This window comes from Lissotriton helveticus, chromosome 3_1, assembly GCF_964261635.1.
Source record: "Lissotriton helveticus chromosome 3_1, aLisHel1.1, whole genome shotgun sequence".
Classification (NCBI taxonomy): domain Eukaryota; kingdom Metazoa; phylum Chordata; class Amphibia; order Caudata; family Salamandridae; genus Lissotriton; species Lissotriton helveticus.
Window position 1 is genome coordinate 1,653,640,927 of NC_136061.1, and position 22,579 is coordinate 1,653,663,505.

Here is a 22,579-nt window from a genome sequence, read left to right on the forward strand (position 1 = left end):
ACGGCAACTCGCTCTATCTGGGCCTACCCCAAAAACTCCTAGACAAACTTCAGATGGTGATGAATGATGCCGCTAGGCTCATTCACAAGAAACCCAGGAGTACGCATGTGTCCCCACTTATGCGTGAGCTACATTGGCTTCCAATAAGGCAGAGGGTGCTCTTTAAAGGGTTATGCATTGCACATAAATCCCTCTACGGTAAGGCACCAAGATACATCAAGACCCGCCTGACCCCATATACACCTGCCAGGGTGCTAAGATCTGCTGAGGCAACCCTTCTCATGCAACCTCGTTTTAGATTGGCGACAGTGGGCGGTCGTGCCATCTCTAACACCCTCCCAGAGGCCTGGAACAGTCTCCCGGTGGACTTGCGCAAAGAACCTAATTTGTTGACCTTTCGGAAGAGGTTGAAGACTGTTCTTTTCCAGAAGGCCTGGGGAGGGATATAAATTCTTTGCAGTGTTTTCTTTTGGTTTCCTGCGGTGCTTATTGGACAAGCGCTTAGAGACCCCGGGGTTATATAGCGCTATACAAATCGAAAGAAATAAAAAATAAATAAATATTTCTGTTATTGAACTCTACACGGATAAGAATCTGTCCAGGGGATTGCTCATGTTATCTTTCCACTCACTTTCATTCATGTCAGCGTTTTAGGTGCCCCTTGCCCTTAGATCTCCATTACCCCTGCCTCTCTCTCCAAAGCTTTTAAGAAAATCCAAGAAAGCCATTTTCATATCCGGAGAGGTGCGCATGTGAGATCGGCATTTTTAGATCTGATTGCAGTCCCGTAGCTCGTGCTCCAATACTAGGGGGGGGGGGGGGGGGTAGGAGGGGAGTGATTTAGCGCGGCGAGAGGTCAATTAAAATAAATCACACTAAACTTACCGGATCCGTGCCACCTCGGCAGGGCCTGCGCCACCACACTCACCGTGCGCCAGCAGCCACCACAGCTCTAAAGCACAGAACTGACATTTGGTCTTTGTTTGAATAGAAGCAAGCGTACATTTAGGAATGTTTTAGAAGTAGATATAAGGGAAGGCAGTGAAAGAGCATAGTCATATTACTCTCGCGCCCTGCATGACTCCGAGGGTATGCGCAGGGGGGGGGTGGGGGGGGGTCGGGAGTAATTAAATACAATAGAACTAAACTTACCAGGATGAGGGGCATCTCCTCTGCCGGTCCCGCGCGGCGTCACATCACGTCTCCGAGTCATACTGACAAATCATAGGATTGGGGGCGGCTACTCGGCTGAATCCTGGCATTTGACAGGGTACAGGGCGACTGTACGTCTTTGCCCGAGCAGGAGCCTATCTGCAGACTCCTGCACTAGTGTAATGTCAATGGAGTGGTCGTGCTAAATGAAAAGCGCCCCTTTCTTGCAGATGCACAGTAGGAGATGGAGTCCACTTCTCTGGACACCTGCTGCTCTCGCCTGCGTGCGCTGTGAGTCTGTTGACTCATGCGCACTTAAAGCTGTGAAGCAGCTGCCAGCACAGGCCAGAAATGTAAACAGATGAATGAATTGTGTCTGCCGTATGTTTACATTTCTTGCTGCCTGGCTGCCTGCCTGTCAACGTTAAAGTTTGCTTGCTGATTGTGACAACAAGTGGGGCGCTGCCCCGTCGCCCCTAATGGACCAGCCGCTGTTGGACAGCACATTCATGTCTTCCCATACCTAGACGACTGGCTCATAAAAGCCAGCTTGCCACAAAGCTGCCTACGCCACACTTGAAACACAGTGAAACTGCTCCACGACATTGGGTTCACTGTAAACCTTACCAAGTCTCATCTTTAACCATCCAACATACAAGTGTATCTAGTAGCCACAATAGACACTCAAAAAGCTCTAGTGTGTCCCAACCCAGTCAGAATCCGCAACATGCAGACTCTAATCTCTGTTTCAGCCCCAACACTCATTACCAGCTCGATGGTTCCTGCAGTTGCTAGTGATGATGGCGTCTTGCATTCTAAACGTCCATTACGCAAACTTCAAATGCGCCCTCTCCAGGAATGCTAAGCATGTCAGTGGAACCAGGCTCAGGGTCAATTATCAGATCTAGTGTTGGTGGACAGCCGCACTCATCGCTCTCTGCAGTCGTGCAATACACAAAACCTTTCAAAAGGGCATCCCTACATCAACCCAGTTCCACAAATAGTGCTAACAGCAGACCCATCGCTCACTGGTTGGGGAGCTTATCTCCAAAAGCATACCTTTCAGGGCATGTGGACTCTGCAACAAAAGCACCTCCACATAAACCATCTAGAGCTGCTAGCAATAATTTTTCTAGCGCTCAAAGCGTTTCAACTTCATCTAATAGGCAAAGAGATTCTGATTAGATCCCAGGATCTAAAGCCTGTCAATTTCCCTATTTCCTTGAACCTCTTGCCTGACCACAATGGAGTCTCTCATGTGTATCTTGTTGGTTGCCCACCCCATGTATCTCTGGGTCTTAATCCAGGCTTCAATGGTCACCCGGGGCGCTGGTAGGAGCGCTTGTGCACCATTGAACCTATATAAGTAGTGCGTATATGCTTTAGTTTGAAACTGCGTGCGTTCGAGCAAATAAGTAGGGTGTTCCACCGAGCATATGTCCCCTTTCATTTATAACTACTAAATGAGATAGCCAATAATGTTATGTTAATAACATTTTATAAAGCGCACGTACGCCCAGGGGCTTCATGGCGCTGACTGAGCAGAAAGACCCAGATAACGGAGGGTTGAGCCTAGGCTGAGGGGAAAAGCCAGGTCTTAAGCTGTTTTCTAAATACTGAGAGAACCGTGCAAGAGCGAATCCCCAAAGGGAGAGCATTCCAAAGCTTGGAGGAGAGCACAGCGAACCTGCGTCCGCCCAGGCGATGTAACTTAAAAACTGGTGTGGACAGGAGGTGAAGACTGGCAGAACGGAGGTTGCGGGAGGGGGTGTACCTAGACAAAAGGGTGTTCATAAATTGAGGGCTGCAGGTGTGAAGCGACTTAAAAACCATGCAGGCAGTTTTGAATTGCACTCGCTGAGAGAAGGGAAGCCAATGAAGTTGTCTAAGAATGGGCCTAGCAGACTGCCAACGGGGCTGGTGGTGGATCAGTCTGGCAGCTTGGTTTTGCACCAGTTGGAGACGTCTGCCGAGGTACAAGGGGAGACCCAGATAGATGGAATTGGCGTAGTCCAGGCGGGACAGCACAAGCGCTATCACCACCTGGATCAAGGCCGACTGGGTCAACATCCAACTGATTTTCTTTATCCTGCGCAGCTGGTAGAAGCAGGAGGATACCACCATGCCCACCTGAGTTTTCAGTGAGAGATTTCTGTCAATAACTACTCCCAGACTTTTGACCGATGCCGCAGGGAGAGGTGCAGGACCCAATTCCGGGGGCCAATATTGAGGGCCCTAGAGTGATAGGCTTTTGCCATTGAGGATTATTTCCGTTTTTCCGGGGTTCAGTTATAAATGATTAGTATCCATCCAATGGCAGATGTGTAACATGGTATCCTGAAAATCCCTGATTGAGTTAGAGGAACCGTTGATAGAAAAAATAAGCTGTAAATCATCCGCATAATTGAATGTGGGGACTGGAAATTTTGCTAAGGACTGGATCAAGGGGGCAAGGTACAAATTAAACAAAAGGGGGGATAGCGATGACCCCTGAGGCACACCGCAGGTTGTCTGAATTATAGGGGCAATAAAAGGAGCCAGGCGGACTGCTTGAGAACGGTCGCTGAGGAAAGACCTAGCCCAATTATAGGCAGAGCTCCGGATGCCTGCCTGTTCGACACGGTCCAAAAGGATGGCGTGGTCGACCGTGTCGAACACGGCAGAAAGATCTAATAGGACCAGGGCCTGAGGAATTCCCTTATCCACGTTGTCACGGAGGGAGTCCATGACAGTGGTAATGACAGTCTCGGTCGAGTGGGCCGGTCGAAACCCGGCCTGATAGGGATCCAGGTAGTTGGAATCTTCAATAAATGTAGAAAGGTGGGTGGTAACATAAGCTTCGAGGAGTTTGGCCATGTAGGGGAGCAGGGAAATCGGCCTGTAGTTGGACTGAGGAATCTGCACCCGATTTTTTTAGCAAGGGTACGATTACCGCATCTTTAAAGGCTTTAGGGACCACACCCTGAGAGAGGGAAGCGTTAAGGAGTTTCAAAATAGGGGCAGAGTGGGCCGATATGATTTCCTTTAGGATGTACGGTGGACAACAATCCCTAGGAGAACCAGATTTCACCCTTGTGGTGAGGGTACGTAAGGAATCTTCATTAAGAGGAGGAAAGTGCTCAAAGAAACGATCAGTGAGGGTCCAAGGGTCAGTGTTCAAAGTGAGGGCAGTGACTGGAATGCTGGCTTTGATTGTAGAAATGTCATCCCGAAAATATAGATTGAGGGAGTTACACAAATCCTGTGTTGCTGTTGGTTGAAGAGTAACTCTCTCCATATTAGTCAATTTATTGACAATGGCGAAAATGTCCTTAGATTTATTTTCCGAATTGGTGATTATATTTGAAAAATAGAGTGACTTGGTCAGGACAATAGCTTGCTTATAAATGGTACGGTCAGCTATATAAATGAATTTGGCCTGGGGGGTCGTAGTTTCTCCTCCACTTTCGTTCTTTTTGACGGGTGTCTAATTTTTTCGACTTCAAGTCCTAAGTGAACCACTTCTGAGAGTCCAGACCGCGGTCTATTCTAAACTTCTTCAGGGGAGCATGTAAATTGCTTGCGGCGAGCAGCCAACAAGTGATGTTCATTTCGGCCTGCTCAAGATCCAGATTTTCGGCCGGGATGGTACTAGCTAAATTATCTAGAAAAGCTTGTTTGTTAAAGGTGCTCCATTTCCTAACAAACCCTCCAGCAATTCCCAGAGATTTACCGTCGCTTGCCATAGAGATTGTAAATTGTATCAAGAAGTGGTCTGACCAAATCCAAGGGCAGATGATGGGGGCGGAGATGGTGAGATTATTACTCTACACTTGATCGAGGGTATGACCTTTAACATGCCTGGCAGAGGTGATATGATGGCAAAAATTAAGGCCCAAGAGCAGTTCCATGAGTTCAGAGGCCTGCGGGCCACCCAACTCATCATTGCACCAGTAAATAAAGTTGCCGAGCAAAAGAACTTTGGAATAATCTGTGACTACAGTAGCTAACTGTTCGCACAGGGAAAGGGGGAAGGACGCCATATGTTGAGGAGGTCTATAAATAAGGACGCATATTAATGGACCAGTCTTGGAATCTAGTTTGATAATTAAGTTGCCTACTTCAGGAAGGGTGAAAGTGGACATAGAAGTGAGCGTATGCTCTTTTTTGATGATTGCCGCTACTCCTCCTCCTGTCTTTCCTTGAGCCCGGTTAGCATGCAAGATGCAGTATGGCTCTGGAAGAGCTGCTAGGATGTCCGGGGAGGAGTCGCTATTAAGCCATGTTTCAGTGATGAAAAAAATATCAGGCTTATCATCGAGGAGGAGTGAAAATATATCCATTGGTGCTTAACCCAGGAGCATGTATTGAGAAATTAGATATGGAGGGTTAAGTTAGTGGCCAAAGGTGTAGTAGGCCTATGACTGTAATTTTGACGAGGAATGGTGGGCAGAGGGTCGAATGCCCTATGAGGGTCGCCAAGAATATCAAGATGAGCCAGTTGCTCAAGAGCGGCAGCACCAAGCACAGACTTGCCTTGATACAATGCTCGTAAATTTTCTGAGGAGTATCAATTCATTTGAGCAGGGATCCTGGCCCCTGGGCGCATCCGGGCTCGGACGGGCGCAGACGGGCTTGCCTTTGGCGCGCCCGCTGCGCGCTCTAGGGGGTGCAGTCATTTTATAGTGAGGAGGGCGGGAGGGCCGGACAACTGGTGCGCCAACCTTCCCCAAGATGGCAGCAGAAAACCCAGGGGCAGCACCTAATCGGCTGCGGCGAGGGAGCAGGTCAGAGCAAACAGAATTAAAACATACAATTTCCAATTTTAAAAAGTACAGCTTTTACGAGTAAAGTTGTTGTAAGCTTCATTCCCATCTTCCGCTTCAGGAATGCTCAATCTTTCAGACAATCTGCGCGCTTGAGCAGAAACGCGACTTTTGTAGTGAGGAGGGCGGGAGGGCTGGACAACTGGTGCGCCAACCGGAAAACCTTCTCCAAGATGGCGGCAGAAAACCCGTAAGCAGCACCTAATCGGCTGCGGCGAGAATGTGGCAAGGGAGCAGGTCAGAGCAAACAGAATTAAAACATACAATTTCCAATTTTAAAAAGTACAGCCTTTACGAGTAATGTTGTTGCTAAGCTTCATTCCCGGCTTCCGCCTCAGGAATGCTCAATCTTTCAGACAATCAGACAGTAATATGCTCTCACATCCAGGAGGGAAATTGCACCATCATACTGATTCTTCTGAAGGTCGGCAGGGAAATCCGAGGGTGGCCCCCATCCCACAGTGACGTATGGATTTCCCCATTAATTTTTGCGAAGTATTCCTCTGGGATTGGATAACAATTGTTGTTTTTCAGGGAGCTTGGTGTTAGGTTTTCTTTCACTGACTTCAAAGTGAGAAGATTTGTTTGATAATCTTGCTGGCTATTGGGGGTGTGCTTGATGAAGGCGTATGAGGTTATTTTGTTTTTCTAGCACCCAACAAAATGTAAATGTCTGTAAATGAACTGTGCATATATTTCAGAATATATCCGAATTAGAAAAGTGCAAGTGAAGCACATTTTTGGGTAATTGTGAAATGTGGTGAAAACAAATATTTTAATACGATCAAAACAAATCAGTACTCTAGGTGATGGCATTTCCACACATTATCGCTTGCGTGCTGTATACTTTCATCAATAAAACTGTAGGTATTTGCAAATGCAGGGGTCTTTTCAATTGAAAATGTGTTGTCTGTAGTGGCAGTGCGCTACCACACCATGTATACTCCCATGTTACCGCATTCCATTCTACACCGCACTGCTCCACAACGCCACTCTACGTCCCTGCACTCTACTGTGCACCACTCCGCTCCTCTCTATACCACGGTACTGTAAGCCAGTGCACTCTACCCTGCACTCTTCGCCACTACACTCCACACCACTGCACTGTACACCACTGCACTATACACCAGTGCACTCCACACCACTTCACTCTGCATCACTTTACTCTGCATCACTGTACTCCATGCCATTGCATTCTATGCCAATGCACTTAACTCTCTACCGCTCGACTCTATAGCAGTGCACACCATGTAAATCCACTCTATTCTACTCTTTGCCACTCTAGTCTACTCTAAGCCATTACTCTGTGCCACTCCACTCAGCGCCACTACACTCTACTGTGCATCACTGTACTCTACGCCATGCACTCTACAGCACTTTGCTCAAAACCATTGCACTTTTTACCAGGGCCGGACTGGGAACCATAACCGGCCCTGGCAAAGTGCTTGGCCGGCCCCCTCCCCACTCGGGGACGGAGGGGGGTTGGAGGTGCCACGAGCTCTTTGCCGGGGCTGGTTTTCGGCCGACTTTGGTACAGGGCCGAAAACGGCCCTGTAACAAAAACGGCCCCCAGAGGCCCCCACCCGCGTGGCGCACAGGGGGATTGCCCGGTGCCCGCTATGGCCAGTCCGGCCATGCTTTGTACCAATCTACTCTACACCACTGCACTCTATGCCACTGTACTCAACACGGCAACACTTTACACCAATGCACTGTATGCCACTCTGCTGTACACCACTGTACTCTATGACATCTACGCTACAACACTGCACTCTACTCTGCACCACTCTACGCCCCTACACTCTGCATGACTCTACATAATGCCACTGCACTTTACCCTGCACCACTCTACTCTCGATCACTCCACATCACTCTACCCTGGAACGCTACAAACTCTGCCACTGAACTCTTCTCCGCTCTTCTCTACACCACTTCCCTCTACTCTGCACCACTCTACTCAATGCCACTCTACTGCACTGCACCAATGCCTTCTACCTTATTATACTCTGCATCACTCCACTCTACGCCAGACAACTCTAAGCCACTTTACTCTGCACCACTGCACTCTAGGCCACAGCATTCTACGCCACTCCAATCCACTCTGCGCCACTCCACTCTGGGCCGCTCCACTCTGCGCCACTCTACTTGGCACTAATGTACTCTATGCAATGCACTCTATATAGATCTACTCTGCACCACCACACTCCATGCCACTGTACTTTACAACACTTTACTCCACTGCACTTTACATCATTGTGCTCTCAATGCACTCTACTCCACCCTATAATACTCTGCACCGCTGTACTCTACGCCACTGTGCACTCTACACCACTCTATGCCACTGTACTCCACACCAATGCACTCTATACCACTCTGCTATACACCACTGCACTCGATGACAGTTTACTCTGCAACACTGCACTCTTCTCTACACCACTACACTCTGCATCACTCCACGCCACTGCACCACTCTACTCTACTCTGTACCACTCCAATCTACTCTGCACCACTCCAATCTGGAACACTGCACTCTCGGCCACTAAACTTTATTCCACTCTTCTCTGCACCACTCTACTCTACACCACTCTACTCTCCGCCACTCTACTCTCCGCCACTCTACTGCACTCTACGCCAATGTCCTCTACCTTACTCTACATCACTGCCCTCTTCGCCAATCCACTCTAAGTCACTGTACTCTACTCTGCACCACTGCACTCCATGTCCCAACACACTATGCCACAGCATTCTACTCTGCATCATTTCACTCTACGCCACTCCACGGCAGTCTACCCCGTGTCACTCCACTATATTCGACCCCACTGCACTCAACCGGAATGCTGTCTACAACAACTTAACGCAAATCCAATACGCTCTGTGTCTCTACGCCAATATACTCCGCACCACTGCATACCACTATACTCTACAACACTGCACTCTACACCACTCTACTCTACACCATTTTATCCTACGTCACTTTTCTCTGCAACACTGCACTCTCTGCCATTCTGCTTTGCCCCACTCTACTCTGCTCCACTGTACTCAATGCCACTGCGCTCTACTGTACACCACTCTAATCTACTGTGCACCAGTTCACTCTATGCCTCTTCACTCTACTCCTCTCTACTCTGCGCCACTCTAGTCTATTCCATCGCGCTCTACCCCACTTTACTATGCACCACTGCACTCTTCGCCACTGCACTCCACACCACTCCAGTCTAGGCCACTCCACGCCATGCCACACTCCTCTACATCACTGCATTCTATTCCCCTGCACCGCTCCACTCTACGCCACATCATTCTGCTCTAAAAATAATCTACTCCACACCAATGCACTCTACTCCACTCTGTGCTACTGCACTCTGCGCCATTCTGCACCACCCTACTCCCCTCTACACCACCACTCTATGCCACTGCAGTCCACGCCACTCTGCGCCACTTCACACCACTGTACTCTACACTGAGCCACTCTACTCTGCACAACTCTACTCTATGCCACTGCCCTCTACGCCACTCAACTCTAAACAACTGCACTGTATGCCAATGCACTCAACACCTCTTTACTAAAAAGCCAATGCACTCTACTTCAACTACCCTGCAACACTACACTATACACAGCTATACTCTGCAACACTATACGCCACTGCACTCTACACCTCTGCACACTGCACCACTCTATTCTGTGCCATTCAACTCTGCGCCACTCTATGCCAATGTACTTCATGCCACTTTTCTCAAAAACAAAGCACTCTGCGCCAATCTAATCTGCATCACTGTACTTTATGCCACTTCACTCTAGGCCACTCTACAACACACCACAACTTTTACTCTAGGATGTACTCCATTAAAGTCTACTTCACTCTGACACTCTAATCCACTCTGTCACTCAACTGTACCACACTCTACTCCGTGCCATTCTCCAACACTACCCTTCTGTATGCCAGTCTACTCTACAACAATCTACTCCACTCTACACAACTCGGCTCTACAACACTCTACTCTATTCTACGCAACCCCCTCCACTCCACACTGCTCTACAACACACTACTCTCTATGCCATGACACTCTACTCCACTCTGCTACTCTACTCTACGCCCTTCCACTCTGCGACACTCCACAACTATCCACGCTACTCCATGACATTCCACATAACTCTACACCACTCTACTCTGCTCCACTTTCAGCACTCTACTCAGCTCCACTTTCGACACTCCAGGCCACTCTCCTATACCCCACTAATTTTTAGCCATACTAATAGCAGCTGGTGCACAACATGACTAAAACATATTGGCAACGCTATAGCTCTTGCATAGGCAATAACTGCTGGTTTTGCCAGTGCTTGTTATCATCCAGTTATTAATCACAAAAAGTCCACATTAGAGGGACCATGTTCGTCTTCTTTCCATAATAAATTGAACTGGCTGCATACTGTTGTCATTCTTACCCTTGGTTTGTGACAACTATATCTGAAAGAGACACGTTAGTGATAGATTCCTTACCTTAGAATATCCCCAGGCGTCAGACTGGATCCGGAACTTTTTTGCGTAGGAGTACCCATGCGCGTCGGTAGGCGTCGTCCGCGGCTCCGCGTCCGTCGTCGTCGCCGTCATGACGTCGTCGGAGTACTTAGATGCCACCTCCGCGTGTTGACGTCAGTTCTTCTTTTTCCGCGCCAGCTAGCGCAGATCTGGAAAAAGTTGTACACTAGTCACTTTTTGACTAACCTTTTGAGATCCTTTTTGATCCATTTTCGAAGTCTATTAGACTCCGACGGTGCTGGTAGGGATGCCTGGGTTTAAGCCCTGCAACTGACTGATGTCGGTTACCGACCCCCATTTGCGTTTGTACCCCGCTCGAGGTCCCGGTCCGAAAGGAGGTCGAGGGACCGGTCGCGGGGCGGGAGCCACCACAGTTCTGGGAGTCGTCATCGGTCTTTGGGCTCAAAGTCCTCAGGTAAGAGGCACAAGAAGTCGAAGAGGCATCATCGCTCTTCTGACTCCCCCCGACGCTCGCGTGACGCGACCGGGGGTTCGGGCGACACCGCCCACGCGGATCCGCTTGAGCCGCAGGTGTCGCAGCCTGCTCCACATCCGCCGGTCCCTGGGCAGGACGCGACGCCGGGGGAGATTGCAGACTTCCTCATGGCCATGAGGTCGCTCGCTCCTCCGTCGGGTTCCGCGGCGCCTTCGGGCCAAGCGGCTCCGACTGGGTCCCCACGCGAGCCGGGTGCAACCGGGGGTCAACCTCATGACCTCGCCGGCGTCGGCCCCACGGGTGTCGCCCCCGGCGCCGTCCCAGGACGACTACGTCCATGGTCCTGCCCTCGATTCGGGTCCGGCGCCGGAGCGGCGCTGCTCTCGACGCCGATGGGAGATATTTATTTCTATGACCCGACCCCATCTTTTGAGCCTGAGTACCCAGGCGGTGGGTGATGAGGAGGATTGGGAGGGGTCTGATGACCCTCTGGCATGTGAGTGCCAGTCTTCTGCGGACTGGACAGGAGAGCTTGGGGTTGCCAGTGGTCTGGACACTTCCCCCGACACTGGTTTTGTCTCCCCTCCTAGCGTGGCTACGGAGGAGGGGGCTGCTTATAGCGTGGTGCTGATGAGGGCGGCCAAGGCCCTGGGCCTTGAGCTCCCCGTCGCGGCCGTGAGGACTAACCTCCTCACTGAGGTCCTTAAACCCCAGTCAAGCTCGGCCGAGCCTCTGCTGCCGTTTAATGAGGCCTTGTCAGACGTTCTTTTGGGCACTTGGTCCAGGCCCGCCACAGGGCAGCCTGTGGATAGGAACGTGGCCAGACGCCAGCGCCCGGCTCCGGGTGACCCTTGCTTTTTGTCTACCCACCCCAACCCTGAGAGCCTGGTTTACCAGGCCTCCAATTCCCAGACGGCATTCCCGTCGGCTCCCCTCGACCGGGAATCCAAGAGGTACGAGAATTACGGGAAGAAGGTATTCTCCTCCCTGAGTTTGGGATTGCGGTCAGTCAATACCTCGTGCTTCTTGGGCCGCTACACCCACTCTCTGTGGGACACGGTCGCGGCCGTGCTGCCAGAATGCCCGAGGGAGGTACGGGCTAAACTCGGCCAGGCCCTTCTGGAGGGTCGAGATGCGGCACGGTATTCCATCCGGTGTGCGCTGGACAGAGCGATGGCAACGACGGTGGCGATTCGTCGTCACGCTTGGTTGAGGTCCGCCAATTTCTCGGCCGATGTCCAAAACACTCTTATGGACATGCCGTTCGATGGCCGTCGCCTCTTTGGCGACAAGGCAGACCATGCGTGTGAGAAGTTGGCCTGATGTATGATGTCTCCAATTCTGGGGGCACCTTATATCAGTCCAAACAATCCCTTATGGTGGTGGTTATAAGTCAACTTTAAAGACAAGCTATCCTAGAGGTAGCATGGACTAAGCAGCCTAAAGGCTTAACTCAAGAGGACATGTGAAGCCAGCTGTTTTACCATATGCAATCCTGTAATATTAAATGAAAGGACACAACACAAGTTATATATTACAAAAATATATGTATTTATTCTCAGAATAATCCCCAATACTCTTTATGAGTAAAGAAGCACAAGCGTTTAAACAAAAGCACAATATAACATATACAAGTTGCACAGTTATGGATGAGGCCGGTGGCCACTCAAACCATATATCAAAAAAGTGGTATAAGTATCACTAATCGATCAGTGGTAAAGCCTAGGGCCTTGGGAATCTCTGGGACTACACTGGACTAACAGCAGTTAGGACGGGAGTAGCCCGCGGGATTCGGGTGCAGCGGTACTGGGGCCACTAGCCAACGGGCAAGAGACCGGACCAACGCGTCGAGCAGGAAAATGCAAAAGGGCCCCACGCAGCACTCGATGAGTGTGGAGGGGTGAGCTTCGGTGCAAAAGCTGCTCGTGCTGGAGCTTCTCAAACTCCAATGCACAGCTTCGAGGGAGCCTCGGATGCTGCACGGTCAGCGCTTCGTAGTTTTTCCAAGATGGCCGGCCCCACGCTTCAGGTCGCCTCCACGGGTCTCAGCTCTGCAGGGACTGTGGATCGGGCTGTTAGAAGGCAGGCACGCTGGGTCTTGTTGATCTCTGTCGCTCGAGTTCCGGTGGGAACTGCAACAAAGCAAACGTCGAGGTGCTGGATGGTGCCTGTTTGCATAGGGTGGTCACTCCTTGACCACAAGGGAGATTCTTGAGTCTTCCACGTCTAGTGGGATGTCGAAGGGTCCAGAGTTTCGTTTCATAAGTTTCAGTCAAGATAATCTGTTGTGCATCTGCACAGCTCCTACCTTTATTCCAAACCAAGGGGCTGGATTACCTGCTAGGTCCCTCCTATGGGTGGGACCCAGGAAGGGGGTGGTTACACCCCTTTCCCTCTGTCCAGTTTCACGCCAGGACTGGGGCTGGAGTGCCCCAGAACCGGTTTGACTGGATTTTGCCTGGTACACCTTGTGCGCCCCAGGCAGTGTCTAGTTTCTTTCAACCCTCCCTGCTCCAATCCACTATCTCCTGTCTATGGTGGTGTAGCACCTCCCTGTGACAGAAAACCCTTTGTCCAGGCCTCCCCTGCCAAGTTTCGGTCAGCAGCAGGAGGTCAGACTTGTGTCAGGGCAGCAGCATCCATTTTGTAATGCTGAGGCTCTGGTTAGGATTAACCACGTTTTAAGTAAAGTAACATGTCTTCTCCCTCTAGAAGGGTGGAATGCTACCCCCGTCGCCAGAACTGGCGAGGGGGTAGTATTCCAAAGTGTATGACACCAAACACGACATGTTTTGATAAAGCCAAACCAAAGTTAGCTTTAACCGCGAGGATTATAATGCGCTTAAGAGTATATGGTATGGCAGTATCACTGGAACAGCAGTAAGGAAATGGTTCCGAACACTGCAGACAGGCTCAGCTCATGCTAGAGCACCATCTCACATAAAACCAAGCACTCTGCCTCCAGGGTTGTAAAGGCCTGCCATAGGAGTGACTTATAGGTGTCTATGTGTCCAGATATAGGTTTAGACATAGGATTACTATATCTAAGCAAGGGGTGAGTACACCACCTTGCCCCAGCTGTGTGAACAGCCAGTTGTGTCGATTTAAGTACCAGCCAGGGGTGGCAAAATATATGCTGCAGCCCCTGGTAGGCCTTGGATGCACCTATGCCCTGGGCACCTATTGTGCACTGTACAGGGGCTGATAAGGTGTCCAGTACCAAATTGGTGATGTACCTATAGTACATGGAGTCCATTTAAAGAGAAAGCAGATAGCCTGGGGCCCTGATTAGCAGGATCCCAGGCCAACTAAGTCGAAAACCAGCTAAACACAAGGTAAAAAATCTGGGGTAACCATAGTCAGGTATCCACCTTCCTACAATGCGCTTGAGCGCTTTAAGGACTCCAGGGCTACGGCCAAGTCCTTGTTTCCGGTCCAGGGAAGACATTGCTTGCCAGGTCGGGCTGGACTGTTCCCATGAGGCACAGGGTCAGACTGATTTGCATATAGCCATGTCTGAACTGGGGTGGTAGAGTGGGCTAAAGAACGGTGATGGATTAAACCCAGATCTTTTGACTGGGTATGAGTGTTTGATTGATTCAGATGCTCCGTCCATCACCACCCCCTTTTGTACCGCCTCTCGGCCCCGCGCCAGCAAACGGATGCCTTTCGCCCCTTTCGTGGCCAAGGAAGGGGCGCCCTCACACGTCCTGCCAGCCACGTGCCGCAGACTACTATCCAGCACGGTGGCGGACGTGGAAACCGCTGTGGCGGTGGTTGGGGACAATGGCGAGGGTAGTCCACACCTACCCCTGCAGCATCCGCCTCAAAACCCTCCTAGTCCGTGCTTTCAGGCCCATATGACGCCAGTGGGGGGCGGGGTCCGCCATCACCACCACCACTGGCGCACTGTCACATCGGACAGGTGGGTGCTGCAAATGGTCCGAAGGGGCTACTCCCTCCCCTTCGAGGCGTCCCTTCCAGCCATCCCACCGCAGTACCACCGCGTGTCGGGGATCACTTGAAACTTCTACAAGAGGAAGTTACGGCCCTCTTGGCCAAGGGGGACATCGAGCGCGTTCCTGGGCCAGAAGTAGGGTGTGGTTGTTACTCACACTACTTTCTGGTACCCAAGAAGGGCAAACGGGGCCTACGCCCTATCAGACTACGGCCGACCTCCTGCACCTGCTGGGGTTCTCCATCAATGTGCCGAAGTCACACCTGTGTCCCCCTCAGAAGCTCCTCTTCATCGGAGCAGTTCTAGACTCGGCGCAGTTTAGGGTTTATCCTCCCGAATAGCGGGTTCGGGATATTCAGGCTCTGATTTCGATCTTTCAGCCTTTATGCCGAGTCTCGGTCAGGTTGACGCAGCGGCTTCTGGGGCTGATGGCCTCCTGCATCCTTCTGGTGCATCACGCCCGGTGGCTGATGCGGGCTCTGCAGTGGGACCTGAAGTTTCAGTGGGCCCAGCATCAGGGCAACTTGTCCGACCATGTCTTGATCTCGGAAGGCACTGCAAGACAGTTGCAGTGGTGGCTCACGGACCGCGATTGGGTCAGCGGCAGATCCCTCTCCCTACCCCAACCGGAGCACGTAGTTGTGACGGACGCGTCCATCCAGGGCTGGGGGGGGCACATGGGAGAGGCGGAAATCAGAGGCCTCTTGTCTACGGCGGAGTCCCAGCTCCACATCAACCTTTTGGAGCTGTGGGCGATCCGGCTTGCACTGAAGGCATTCTTCCCCTCTGTCCAGGGGAGTGTAGTGCAGGTGTTCACGGACCCCCATGTGGTACTGCAACAAACAGGGCGGGGTGGGGTCGTAGACCCTATGCCAGGAGGCTCTGCGCCTCTGGCAGTGGCTGGAACATCACGGCGTGACCCTGGTGGTTCAACACCTGGCAGGTTCTCTGAACGCCAGGGCGGACGAACTCAGCCGTCAGTGCATGATGGATCACGAATGGCGTCTGAACTCGGACTTGGCGCAAGGCCTCTTTCAGCAGTGGGGAGAGCCTTGGTTAGATCTATTCGCCTCGGAGACGCTTTTCGTCGCGAGTGGAGTTGCGGTCTATAGTACGCCTTTCCGCCTATACCACTTCTGCCCAGAGTGCTGAAGAAAACCAGGCGCGACCGGGCCCAGGTTATCCTTGTGGCTCCGGACTGGTATCCAGAGCTACTTAGCATGTCTGTCGATCCCCCGATTCGTCTAGGAGGACCTTCTGTCGCAGCAGCAGGGGACGGTCCTCCACCCGAACCTGTCCAGTCTCCACCTCCAAGCTCGGAGATTGACCGGCGACAGTTGAGGCCATTTGACTTGCCTCCTGAAGTCTGTAATGTCATTCTGGCAGCCAGGCGTCCCTCCACAAAGTCGGTATACGCCTGCAGGTGGAACAGATTTGTGGTATGGTGCACAGCAAAGGCTGTGGATCCACTCTCTGCCCCCCTTTCTGAGGTTCTCCTCTTCCTTCTCTCTCTAGCTCTGCAGGGCTCTGCTCTGGGCACTATCAAGGGCTACCTTTCTGCCCTTTCCGCCTTCTTGAGGCTACCTGATGAGCCATCTTTGTTCAAGTCCCCAATTGTAAATAGGTTTTTAAAGGGCATCACACACATGTTCCCTCCTGTTCCATTCGTGATGCCCCAGTGGGACTTGAACCTTGTACTCACTTATCTGATGTGCGCTCCCTTTGAGCCACTTCATAACTGTCCTCTCCGTCTTCTTACCCTTAAGACTGCTTTCCTGGTTGCCATCACCTCTGCCAGGAGGGTGAGGGAGCTCCAGGCTCTTTCTTCCAAACCACCTTTCCTTTCTGTCCATCCAGACAAGGTTGTGTTGCGGACAAGACCCTCTTTCCTGCCCAAGGTAGTCACAGCCTTCCACATCGGGCAGTCCATCACCTTGCCCACCTTCTTTCCGCCTCCGCATCCCTCGAAAGAGGAAGAGAGGCTCCACCGTCTGGACCCAAAACGTGCGCTCTCATTCTATCTGGATCGCACACGCCAGTTCCGGCTGGATGACCAACTCTTTGTTGGTTACGTGGGAGCTAAGAAGGGACGGGCGGTGCACAAACGGACCATCTCTCGGTGGATCGTGTTGTGCATCCAGGCATGCTACTCCTTAGCTAAAAAGGAACCTCCGGTTGGGCTGAGGGCCCAATCCACTCGGGCCACGGCGACTACTACTGCCCTGGGCCAGGGAGTCCCCTTGCACTACATTTGTCAGGCAGCTACGGTGGCCTTGCTGCACACGTTCGCGAGACACTACTGCCTGGACAGCCAAGTCCGGAGGGATGGCTTCTTTGGCCGTTCCGTCCTCCAGGACTTTCTGATGTGATTATTGGTTCGCAGACCCTCCACCGGGGTTGGTATTGCTGGGGTATCTATTCTAAGGTAAGGAATCTATCACTAACGTGTCTCTTTCAGATGCACAAGTTACTACTTGTGTAACAATATATCTGTAAGAGACATTAGTTAGTGATAGATTCCTTACCGACCCACCCATCCTCCCCGTTCTGCGAACCGATATCTAGGGTTAAGGTCATCCCCTTTTACGGTCCCTAGTTTCATGGCACCAGTGTAGGTTTTTATCATGGCTCTGCGTTTCTGGCGCGGAAAAGCTGTGTATAAGAACTGACGTCAACACGCGGAGGCGGCATCTAAGTACTCCGACGACGTCATCACGGCGCCCACGACAGATGCGGACGACGCCTACCAACGTGCATGGGTACTGCTACGCAAACAAATTTCCAGATCCAGTCTGACGCCTGGGGATATTCTAAGGTAAGGAATCTATCACTAACTAATGTCTCTTACAGATATATCGTTACACAAGTAGTAACTTGTGCGTCAAAGCAGTTATGGCTGTCTGTCTTGAAGCGATTCAAGGCTGGCCATCTAGGATAGGGAGGATATACATGAAATGGTGGTGACCCCGAAGTGTACTGGAATTGCTGTCGCTCTGTGCTACTTGGTGAGCTGAAACACATGTACCTCTCCCAAGAGGATTAAAGACAATAGACCGGAAATGGCCGCCATAGCCAGCAGTCCATGGAATGAGCGCAGACTAACCAGATGCTGACACAAGCAGAGTTACAATGCTGCTATGTTTCACCAAAGAATCAGCCCAACAGCTCAAGTCTTGCTCCCTGCGTCATTTTACACTGTGTGACCTTGGCCAGAACCCTCTTGGTCACGCAGCTGGATTCACTCTGGCCCGGTAACCACGTGCAGCCTCGGTTATGACCCCAAAAAGCTCATTAGTTGAGTGTATTCGACACAGTGGAAAGGTTCAATGAAAACACTGACATTATCACGTGTACATCAAGCAATCAATCAATCAGGTGTTTGTTAAGCCTGAGTACTCACCCGTAAGGGTCTCAAGGCGCAGGGGGTGTGGGGGTGGTTCGCAGGTTCCAGTCCATCAAGAAGGGGGTCTGTCGAAGAGCCAGGTTTTGAGGTTTCTTGCGAAGATGGGGACCGATGTTATCTGTCCGAGGTGGAGCGGAAGGTCGTTCCAGTCACTAGCCGCGCGAAGGAGAAGGAGCGGCCTCCCAATCTGGTCTTTCTGGTGCGGGGGACCACGGCGTAGGAGAGCTGGGCTGATCGTAGGGTCCTTTGGGGTGCGTGGAATTTGAGTTGGCTCTTCAGGTATGCTGGTCCGGTGTCGTGGGGGGCCTTGTGAGCGTGGGTTAGCATCTTGGAGGTGAATCTAGCTTTGATGGGGAGCCAGTTGAGTGTGCGCAGGTGCTGGGAGATGTGGCAGTGGCTTGGCAGGTTAAGGACCAGTCTTGCGGCAGCATTTTGGATGTTCTGTAGCTTGCGGGTGAGGTTTTTGTTTATTCTGACATAGAGTGTGTTGCCGTAGTCGAGCCTGCTAGTGACCAGGGCGTGAGTGACGGTCTTACTGTGTTTGAGGGGGATCCATTTGAAGGTCATACATAGGAGGCGGAGGGTGTGGAAGCAGGAGGACGAGACAGAGTTAATATGGCGGTCTATTTTGAGCTCTGAGTCCAGGATGATTCCCAGGTTGCGTGTGTGGTCCGTGAGGGTAGGCGGGTGTCCGAGGGCGGAGGCCACCAGGTGTCGTTCCAGGCGTCTGGGTTTAGGCCCATGATGAGTACTTCCATTTTGTTTGTGTTTAGTTGTAGGCATAAGGGTCTCAAGGCGCTGGGGGGGTCGTTGGGGGCTTTAGCAGGTTCCAGTCCATCAAAGGGGGGGGGGGGTCTGTCAAAGAGCCAGGTTTTGAGGTTTCTTGCGAAGATGGGGAGCGATGTTATCTGTCTGAGGTGGAGTGGAAGAGCGTTCCAGGCTGGTAGAACTTACCACCACACTGCTGATGATGCAACACTGTAAACGCAGGAAGAACGTGAGACCTGCCTTCCAGCGGGGGAAGGGAAAGCACACGTGGCCACTTCTGCCACACCCCTTTCACCTTCCTTAACTTTTATTAGCAGAGACAAGGAATGTCATTAATCTGAAAGACAACGAAACAAGTGGCCTAGTTCCAAACTGGCAACTAGGACTCCCAAACGCACTACTAAGTAGAACAATATTGACATTTAACAAATGTATTCATAATTTTTCGGATTCAATTTAATACAATATGAATTTCTGTAACAAGAATTTACTTGATTCTTTTATGCAATGAAACACATTACATTATAACAAAATCATGAAACATCAAGCTGTTCTGTGTAACATATTTCAGAACCCAATGCATTTCGGGACTCTCGGTCCCTTCATCAGGGGTATTTGTCTTCACACAGATAGATATTTCTGTCGGATAGTAAGCTGCTCAAGGCCGAGCAAGGCAAACTTCTATGAAACAGAACAGTAATTCAAAGATGCGGGTGGAAAACACCTCTTTACTAAGCCCAGAAATCGCATGAAGAGACCACCGGACAGGTGTTACAAATACTCATGCTGATTCTCTTTTCTAAACCCGGGGATCGCGTAAATAAACCAACATAGAGGTATTACAGATTCTCGCACTGACTCTTCAGCCCTGACATAGGCATTCACCATAATGCCGTTGTGTGCAATATCCTCACTCAAGTATAGCGACCGTAAGATTCTCTCAGTTTCTTGCCGATATATTAACCCGACCGTGCTTAGTCCCGGGAAGATCTTCCCGAGTATTTGTACCACCTGTGAAGGGACCGAGAGACTGAAATGCATTGGGTTCTGTAATATGTTACACAGAACAGCTTGATGTTTCATGATTTTGTTATAATGTAATGTCTTTCATTGCATAAAAGAATCAAGTAAATTCTTGTTACAGCAATTTATTTTGTATTAAATTGAATCCGAAAAATTATTATTAAATTTGTTGAATGTCAATATTGTTTCACTTAGTAGTGCGTTTGGGAGTCCTAGTTGCCAGTTTGGAACTAGGCCACTTGTTGTATTCCATATGCTCCGCAGGCATATTTCCCAACACAGCACACATCAATCTAAGGTGTCTAAATTGAATAAGAGAGTGCGCTTCTCGCCCACATTTTCATTCAACTGAAAGAGACAGAAATCATTTTCACATAGTCCTAAAATGTTCAAAGGTGGGTAGCCCAATAAGCCCTTACAATGCACTAAGTTAAGTATGCAAAAAGGGACTTGTAATATTTATTTACAGACTAGATTTGAATTAATTCTGATACAATTATACTTTAATTATTCACTTTGCCACGGTTAAAAATGTGCATTAAAATTGTCTTTTCCTGTAACTTGAACCTTTGTCAGTGCAACCGTAACCCACATGTTGAGTTTTCTGGACTATATTATGCATTTGTAAAATAAATATGAATTGTGTTATTTGTAGGTTATTCAAACATTTGAGTTATTTTGCTAATTCCCAGATGCAAATTGTGCAACAATCTAACTTAACTACCCAAAATTGCATGTTAATTAGCACCATGTTAAAAATAAGCCTATAGGTTGACCACTATACTGCAACACCTTTCTTACTAAGGTGATCTAATAGTTCTGCCCTATTTTCTCCTTACTCCTTTCGTTGCCCTTTGGTCGCTTTAGTAAACGTTTTGATAAGTCTCCTGCTGCAGGAAATGGTTTATGCTGAAACTTGTATTCATTAATGAATTTATTGCAGGGGTCAGGGAAGAAGTAAAGTTTGTATGAATGTTGCTGCACAAAATAGAGGAAAAACGATTGTCATTTACTGAGATCCTGTGTTGTTAGTGTCAACCAGACCACCCCCTTCACTTCTTGCCCTTATCGGCTTCCGAATACCTAACCAGCGCCTGTTCTGGTGTTATAAGGTAGAAATGGGTAAGTGGAGCGCTAAACTTTCAGAGGCTGTAGAGAGTTTGGTGCCTCAAAAAGGTCAATGATAATTGGCTACTGCTAAGGGCCATATCCTCACCATTTTATTGTTTTTCTGGATCCCTAAATCCTATGTGAATAATTAAGTCTGCATGATTGGCAAACATTGGTAAAATGAAAATCAGGGATAAGCACATTCAGGTAAGTATACTTTACTCATATTCCTGTTTTTCCGCGGAATATCATTGTAGTTATAAATTGGATGTATGAATCTAGCCCCTTAAGGGCATGTATTGTAGTGTATTGGTTTAGTGGCATTTCCATCATTAAGGTTTGGGAAGGTGATGGTAATTTTTGGATGCCATCCGGCTTCCTCCGCTCGCCCTACTTTTATTCACTCGCCTTACGAAGCCTTTCCTTCATTGTGTCTCCACAGCTGCTGCAATTGGAAACGGAACCTATTTTGCTGTCAATGCAAATTATTCAGCGCAAAACACCTATTCTAGACCTGACGCCACTGGAATGAAATACATGTATCTTACCAGAGTACTTACTGGATTATTTTGCACGGGAGGACACGGAATTCTTACTCCACCAGCAAAAAGTACTAAAGACCCCACTGATCTGTATGACAGCGTGACGGACAATGTTGCAAACCCTAGCATGTTCGTAATATTTAACGATGTTCAGGCTTACCCAGAATATTTAATCAGTTTCAAATAACCAATAAGCATTTTTTCTACAGATCCTCCTCCTACTAAAATACATTTGTTAACCTGTACAATCTCTAAGGAATATGTAATAAACACCTCAGTTCTTTAGCCGCCAGTTGCCTTCTTCCAAATTAAGTTTTTTTCTTTCTATATTCGTACAATAAACATGATGCCTTATGTAATCTATATATATATGTATGTGTGCCCAATAAAGGACTTTGCCTTATGTTTTGTTTCATTTCACATTTACATACGGTTATAGAGGTTTGTATTAGTTCTGTACAAATGTTTTGTTGTGTCAGAGTAATCTCGCCTGATTCCCACATTTCTCATTGTGTTGCATTACACAAATTTTCACCACTTCATATGGTGTGAGATTTTACTTTGTTTTTACTGGGGAAACTGATTAGGATAAAAAAGTTTTGCCAAGAGACATTTTCTCCTAGAACCAATTTCCTGCCTATATTTTTCTGAGCGAGTTTTACCCCACAGAGAAAAGATACATGCGATAAAGGAGAAATGTGTATGGGTAATTTTGCAGAAATGTATTTACTATTTTTTCATTATTTATTTAACATGTGTTGGACAAACAAAATCTTTAACTTCACATTGCCCTAGTATGCATCTTGGGCAGGAGTATTTTGTAATCAGGCACCTTGGACAAATGGAG

At 49.4% G+C, this 22,579-nt stretch overlaps 1 protein-coding gene across 1 annotated transcript in view; it reads left to right on the forward strand.

Moving 5' to 3' along the window:
* Positions 1 to 22,135, forward strand: part of LOC144823688 (protein mono-ADP-ribosyltransferase PARP14-like) — a 924,605-nt gene extending 902,470 nt beyond the window's left edge. The window contains exon 18 of the mRNA XM_078682423.1: positions 21,633 to 22,135. Coding sequence (XP_078538549.1) covers positions 21,633 to 21,919 — 287 coding nt within the window. The 3' untranslated portion in view covers positions 21,920 to 22,135. The remainder of the gene's footprint in view (positions 1 to 21,632) is intronic.
* The last annotated feature ends 444 nt before the right edge of the window (positions 22,136 to 22,579 follow it).